General features: G+C 39.5%; 1 protein-coding gene across 2 annotated transcripts; it reads right to left on the bottom strand.

Annotated features, from left to right (window-relative positions):
- Positions 1-548: 548 nt before the first annotated feature.
- On the bottom strand, positions 549-6,325 carry LOC308280997 (uncharacterized protein). 2 transcript variants are annotated; one of them, XM_080721042.1, is made up of 15 exons: positions 6,109-6,325; positions 5,947-6,027; positions 5,253-5,333; positions 4,754-4,819; positions 4,510-4,650; positions 4,129-4,420; positions 3,859-4,011; positions 3,546-3,684; positions 3,179-3,412; positions 2,934-3,019; positions 2,645-2,749; positions 2,147-2,352; positions 1,796-1,960; positions 1,018-1,262; positions 549-670 (listed from the first exon to the last, which is right to left on the bottom strand). In XM_080721042.1, coding segments are annotated over exons 3-15 (1,887 nt in total). In that variant the 5' UTR covers positions 5,306-5,333; positions 5,947-6,027; positions 6,109-6,325; the 3' UTR covers positions 549-668. The 2 variants fall into 2 exon arrangements, with proteins under 2 accessions (XP_080577168.1, XP_080577167.1); XM_080721041.1 differs by having other exon boundaries at positions 5,947-6,325.
- Between the last annotated feature and the right edge of the window lie 821 nt (positions 6,326-7,146).

The following is a 7,146-nucleotide window of genomic DNA, read 5'->3' as shown; positions in this document are numbered from 1 at the left end:
GATAATAGCCATTTTGGTTAGAACTGACTGAAAATAACTTTTTCCTTCAAGTTTAAAATTATACTAAATCATATTTTCTTCAAGTGTAAAAATAAATTCGAAATATTATCAAATAATCTCACGGCACCCCAGGGTGCCCCGTCACCCACTTTTAAAACCCCTGACTTGCAGGTCCAATTGTTTCTAGGTGTGTATACTCAGTTATGGGGGTTCTTGCAAAGAAAACAAATACTAGTTGGACTCATATTGTGCCATAAATAGTCTGTCATCCATAATATGGACCTTTTTTTTAATACCATTTAAGCTATTGGCCCAAATAGAATGATTGATGCAATTTGTTTCCAAAGGTTTTATACCAATATATTAGCAATCAATGTCACAACTGCATATATGATACCCCCTTTAAAGTAAATTCTGTAGCAACATTCTCAGTGTGTTTCATTTCATGCAACAAGAAGGACACATTTGTAAGAATTATAATGTTTAATTCACAAAAGACAGAACTACACATTGTACTGTGACCCGCACCCTGCAACAAATGGATCCGTCTTTAGTTGAAGCTGAGCCCTTTGAGCTGGATCAACGTCCCTGCCAATCCTGCTGAGGATGATGACTGAGACCCGGGGGCAGGAAGAAGAGATGGAAGTCACTGGTCTATCTCTCATTTGTCCTGTGAAAACACAAAAGATACACAAAAGATATCAGTCATTATTGGAAGTTGATCACTAGTCAGGCACAGTATAACAATAGTTCAATAGACACCGAATCAATGACGATCCAAGACAAACTGTTGAGTGCATAATATCAAATGCTGTGCCCTGGTTTAAATTGTCAATGGTCCTATCTAGACTTTTAATTATGACATGTGGATTTCTAATTTGAAATGTACAGATTATTTTTAAAATATTTATGAGATGGGAACCTCATGGTTCACATCAGACCATCCCTCCCTTGAGCCAATTCCTAGCCCATGAACCATCATATATAAATACATAGCATATAGCCTGTAGTACTCACATCTCCCTCTGCTGGCTCGATCTTGCAACATCTTCTCAATCGTTTGGGATGGTACTACACCAGGCAGATTTCCTAGACGCCGAGCATCGTCAGGCCTCTTGATGCTTTTTTTACCCAGTGCCTCCATGGTCAACCGTCGCTGCAGGAGAGCGTTTTGAAGTTCTGGAATATAGCTGTAGTCCTTGTCCTCCTTCAGAACCACCAGTTTATAGCCCTTGGACTTCTTGCTGTACATTCTTCCATGGCTGATAAGAGATGGAGAAACAGTGTTTGCAATTAACATACGTAATATAATACTTCCTACATTCCAAAACATATATATAACGGGGGTTCCCAAACTTTTGTCTCTGGGCACCCCATAAAAATGTTTTAAAAATCTTTTTAATCCGAATTACCCCTACATTATAAATTTCACTCCCAACACCTTATATTTTGACGGGTGTAAACCATCACATGTCCAAAACCGTTTGTTTTGTATTTATCATCTCTAAAATGTACTAAACTAGTGAAAACAGACTATCTAGATCCTCTGTTTTGTATGATGTGCGACAGTCTTGTATGATGAAGCAGGGCTTTGCTTTACCAAAAGTACACATTTCAAAATAACTTTGTACTTCAATTTTAAAATGGGAGTTTAAATATTTTTTCAAGTGTCCAAATAAATTCCAAATATTATCAAGTTATCTCACGGCACCCCAGGGTGCCCCGTCACCCACTTTAAAAACCCCTGATATGGAATACCTGGCTAAAGCGTGAGCTAACTTCATGTAAAACATACCTTACTGATCCATCTGCCTTTCGTTTGGCTGCTCTGTGTACGTGATGATTGTAGTCCAATGCGGCCAGCAGTATCCGTGCTCCATACACAGGCGGAGAAAACGATATGCGTTTTGATGCGTACATTAAAAGATGATTATGATAACTTTCCAGCTGGGCAGTTGATCTAAACATTGACACACACAAGGAATACATTTTTTTTTAAATTGAGCACAGGTAAATCCAACATTGAATACAAAAACGCATTGCAGTTGCACACTTATTATACCCCGAAATACAACAAATTTAGCATTTTTAAATGGTCATTTGGTAAAGGATTTTTATGAAACCAGAGAGAAACAAATTTACTAACCTGAAAGTCAGGAAATGGTGGACAGACTTGAGCCAGCGTTCGTTTAAAACGATCTCAGACAGTTTCTGATGAGCTGTTGAGGTTCTGTCCATCCAAGGCTTGTCTCTCTCTTCTGCTGGCAAGGGCATCACGTGGTCACAGGCACCGTTGTTGAAGACCCATGTATGATCATTCACCACGTGGTGTAAGACCCCAGTCCACTTATCCTACACAAAATACAGTAAAACAAAAAAAAGTTAATTTATTTGACATCATAAACCCTTTAGACCCGAGTTGGATCATCCTTTCTGTACACGGGCAAAAGAGCAGATCTAAAAGCTCACAACACATTGTGGATCCGTTGTAACTACAAATTGACATCTCTGAGCGTCAAGTGATACTTGGATAGGTGGTCACCACAGCACAAGATGAGTTTACTCTCCCAACTCGCTTGTGTGTTTTCCAGACAAAGTGATTCATTGAAGGCAACATGATATGTTTTTGGTTTGAAATACTTACGAAGAAAGTGTCATAGTCATCAGCCTTTTCACAGCAGTACCAAAAGTGAGTGCAAATGTCCTTGTTCCAGTCAGCGAGGATTGAGCAGTCCTTTAGCTGGGAAGCCTGAAAATAAAATAGAAGCAAATGTAATTCTATTTTACACTTCACTAAAACACTAAACAGGCCAAACTGACAGCTAGGACAGGGAGCAAAATTAATTAAATTGCTTTTACATTTTTAGTATTATACATTATGCACACTGATCACACTTTAAATTTGCACTGCAATTATCAAACCTTTCACTTACAGCAGCTATCTTTTTGCCCAGGTTTTTGGCGCCGTGCCAGATGTCAAAAGAGTGAATTACTCCACTGTCTTTGTACTTTCCCTTCGCTGAAAAACAATGTTGGCATCATTAAATTGTGGATTTCTTTGTCATGGTCATAACGCATACATAGGTACATTTTGGTAAATGAAGAAGGAATGTGATATAATGCTCTAATACATAAAACACTAGTATGAAATTTAACCAATCAATACAAAATTACTTACTAAACAGAGCTCCAATTTGTGTGTGTGCATCTGTGCAGAACTCTGAGAGGTTCAGTTCTGCATGGAGCTGGTCAAATGTTTTGATGAATGCCTCCCTCTCCATGATCACTGAGTTCCTGCTGGTCTCTCTCTTGTCAATGTTGACGACATTGATGATTTCTTTGGTGTCGTTATCCATGGCAGAGTAAGAGCAGTACTGTGCACAGTAACCGGGACTGTCCATCCGACCATCACCTGGCGTAAGCAAAAACATAAAGGTGAGAAGGAGAAAGGTTAGCCTTCTCACAAGACACAATTTTAGAAAAGACATCAGCCTATAATAAATGTTTAATTTGGACTGTGTATTGTGCTGTATTGGGACACTTACCAAGAACCACAACTTTGTCTTTGGCTTGTAGTCTGGTGATGATGGCACTCCTCTTCCTGGTCCAGAAGTCAGTGATCGTGTCAACACAGCATTGGTCTTGGATTTTATGGAACGTGTCGTGGTTCACCATGCGCATGTTCTGTCAGAGATAGAGTAGAGGTTTAGAACACAGAGCAGGTTGGTGCCTTGCATGGTTTCCTCCACCATCAGTGTGTGCGCGCGCGCGCTTGTGAGAGAGAGAATGGGTGAATCTAATGCACCCAATCTATGTAAAACACCTTGGATAAAGGCGATATATAAATGCACAATTTACCATAAATTTGAAGAGAAGAGCGAGTTTTCTGTAGTTGTTTCCAGAGAGAAGGAGATTGCAGGACAGAAGGAAATCTCCAACCAGCATTCCTGATTTCACATACGGCTGGGATGACCACTTCCACACAATATGTTTTGGATCCCTTGTGCATACCTGAAAAAAAAAAAACAACAAAAAAAGAAACAGGATAATTAGATTCAGTGGCGTACATTGTTTGCAAAAGGAAGACTTTCAGCAACACATAAAAGGATATAACAAACAAACACGCACCCATTCAATGATTGCTGCTGTCCCCCTCGATCTAACACGAACATGAAAAGGTTGTGTGCTCTGACACCATTTACACACATCCACCGGTAGAACAACATATTCCACTAGTTGAAGTAGAGACATGTGGTAAGCGATGAAGGCTGGATCTTGCAGAATGTTGTCCCCAGCATCGACATCATGTTCTGAATCTTCGGGAATGGGTTCTTCTGCGTCAGATCCAGCGTCATGTACAGAGTCACCAACACTGATGACTGGTAGATGTTCAATGCTCACTTTTAGAGCTCCGCCAGCACTGCAAAAATAAGTTGACAAATTCAGAAATAATCACACAACCAAAAATTGCATAAAATAAAATTCAGGAACTATGTCATAATAACCTACCGAAAAGATAAGCGGGGATAATATTCTTCATCACTATCAGAATCATCGCTGTCAAATTCTCTCGTCAGATCTTCCTCAGACGATGACAAAGGTATATCATCCATCCCAAGCTGCCAGGATGGATCATCTTCAATCTCAATTCTACAGATTAAAAAGTGTTGAGTTGTTACTACTTTTAAAAATGAAAAGATTTGATGATTTTTGGTAACAATTCATTTTGTAAAGATTTCTGTGGTCAACTTACGTAGCGTTATGGGGGCTGTTGAACTCATCTGCGTCAACTGGCACGTTTAAATCCAATGAGGACATGCTGCGATAATAAATAAAAAATACATTTTAATGTGTGTGCAAATGTGTGTGTGTGCATATATAGATAGATAGATAGATAGATAGATAGATAGATAGATAGATAGATAGATAGATAGATAGATAGAGAGAGAATTTTACAAAAAATTACCAGAGCACAAATTAGGTGAGATGTTTCACTCCTATTTATAACCGCTCAACAATAATCTGTTATTGCAAATGTTTAGTTATTATTTTTGGGTCAAAAAGATACTCTCATACCATCTACTAGAAAGATAAATAGTGTTGTATTAGGCTATGGTAAAACAAATAATAAGAAAAAAATAGCAAGTGTGCTGTAGATAAAAATGTAATCTGAAACAACACACATACATTCAAAATATAGTCTTGGTCAGCAACTCAATGCATCAAGTAGGAAGAAAAAGATTTGCACATACCTAGCTTCTAACACATGAATCTCAGGTTCCTGTAAGGGAACTTGTAGCTCCATTGGCTGGGCATCAGGGTTGTTGTCCTCCCTTCAAAAAATAAAATGCAGACAGCCACAATTATTTTTAGAGTTGGCCTACAAGTAGATGGAGATAATGAGTAGGCCTACAATGTATACATCATGGAAGGAATGGACAGAGAGCAATTTACACAGAATGGCCCTATTTACAACAATGTGACATGTTTCACTCCTTGGTCTAACGACCCAGCAATTTGAGACAACACTGAGTGAGCCAACACTCTTCTTTGTTATTGTAATAGTTTGGGATTTGCATGCAGGATTCGCTCATACCACAAACTTGAAGAATAACATAACACCACAGACAAAAACAAAACGTATGATTGCAGTAAGTAGTAATGAAATCGGAAACTATACCTAATAACTAAATAAGATATACAAGCACTCGTTTGGGATGTGGGGGTCCGTCGCGGGCGATGCTACGGGGACCACCGCGGATCTCCGCCCCCATGATATTTATAAAGCCAATGCATCCAGTAGCGAAAACAACTCGGCTAAATAAGATATACAAGCACTCGTTTGTGATGTGGGGGTCCGTTGCGGGCGATGCTACGGGGACCACCGCGGATCTCCACACCCTTGATATTTATAAAGCCAATGCATCCAGTAGCGAAAACACAAACCTTATTATCGTGAGACGAGCTGCAGCTTCGGTCAATGGGGGTTCTTCCTCTAACGCTATGTCATCATCATCATCATCATCCCTGTAAAATAACCATTCCATTTAGCTGAATAATAACACGAACTGAAAGAGAAACACTTGTTGAATGCAGAATGTTACTTACTCTTTCTCGCTCTTTGAGATGCTAGAGAGTGACGATGGGGGAGGGGGTCTTTTTCGACTAGGCTTTGATGGCGTGGATTGGTATGGATCTTTCTCGTAACTAAAGACAATTAAAAAAACACACAAGCGTTTTATTGCTGCTTCAAATAGCCTCGGAGTACCCTCGGTAAATATTTGAGGAGAAAAAGCCAACTGCAAAGTATAAAATGACTTACTGATCGAGTAGAAGCAAAGCAACATCCTTGTGGGTCTTCAGTCCTTTTATTTCTTTTAGCTGGTTCCACCGTTCCATAGCCGTTCCGAGGCAAATTCTGGTTTTATCTAACGCTTTTTTCTTCTCTTTCCTTGCCAACTTCTTCTGTTCACTAGCAGCTTTCTTCTCTTCAATAGTTTTTAATCTTTTGGCTTCTCTTGGTGCAAGTGGGAGAGCTGGGATAGGAATCTTGTCCTGTTTCTCCGCCATCTTGTAAACATTCAATGTAATGTGAACGCGCGCCTCCCAAGTTGAGTGCTGTGTGAACGTGCATCTCAAGCCAGCCAGAACGCGCACCAGTCATTCTCTATCCTGATTGGTGGAGATCTTTGTGGCGAAGGGAAAATTTCGAGCGAGCTATGCTCGTAACAGGGGACAGGGCGGATGTCCTTATATGGTCAGCGCACCTAATAGCGACGAAAACTAATGGGAAATGTGCAGACTGGATTTTTATTTGAATGAAAAACAAGTCCTGAATATAACTTTAAAATGAAGTTTGAAGTTACAATGGGTGTCTGTGGGGAGAGGCCGAGGGCCTGGTAACATTTACGTCAAATATCTAAATATTGAATCAAGCAAATTAAAAACTGTTCAGGGTGTTCATAAAAGCCTGATTAGACGATAAAATTACCAAAAGGTTTTTGAAAGAGAAATATCCCTTTAATATGAAGGTAGGCAACATTAATTTAGCCTATTTGCAGTCATCAATATTTCGAGCAGATGTCATGTATCTTGCAGCTGCATGCAACCAATTCCACTTTTCCTGAATAGAATAGAATGGATTAT

This window comes from Nannobrachium achirus (assembly GCF_963921795.1).
Source record: "Nannobrachium achirus genome assembly, chromosome: 3".
Taxonomy (NCBI): domain Eukaryota; kingdom Metazoa; phylum Chordata; class Actinopteri; order Myctophiformes; family Myctophidae; genus Nannobrachium; species Nannobrachium achirus.
Note: the sequence above shows the minus strand (reverse complement) of the source record. Positions and strands in the feature narration are given on the sequence as shown.

Coding starts and splice junctions, on each gene's coding strand:
- LOC308280997 (XM_080721041.1), bottom strand. CDS start 6,047: ATGGAATGGTTATTTTACAGGGATGATGATGATGATGATGACATAGCG. Junction 4,651..4,753: donor AACAGCCCCCATAACGCTAC/GTAAGTTGACCA, acceptor TTTAATCTGTAG/AATTGAGATTGAAGATGATC. Junction 2,750..2,933: donor TGGGCAAAAAGATAGCTGCT/GTAAGTGAAAGG, acceptor TTTTATTTTCAG/GCTTCCCAGCTAAAGGACTG.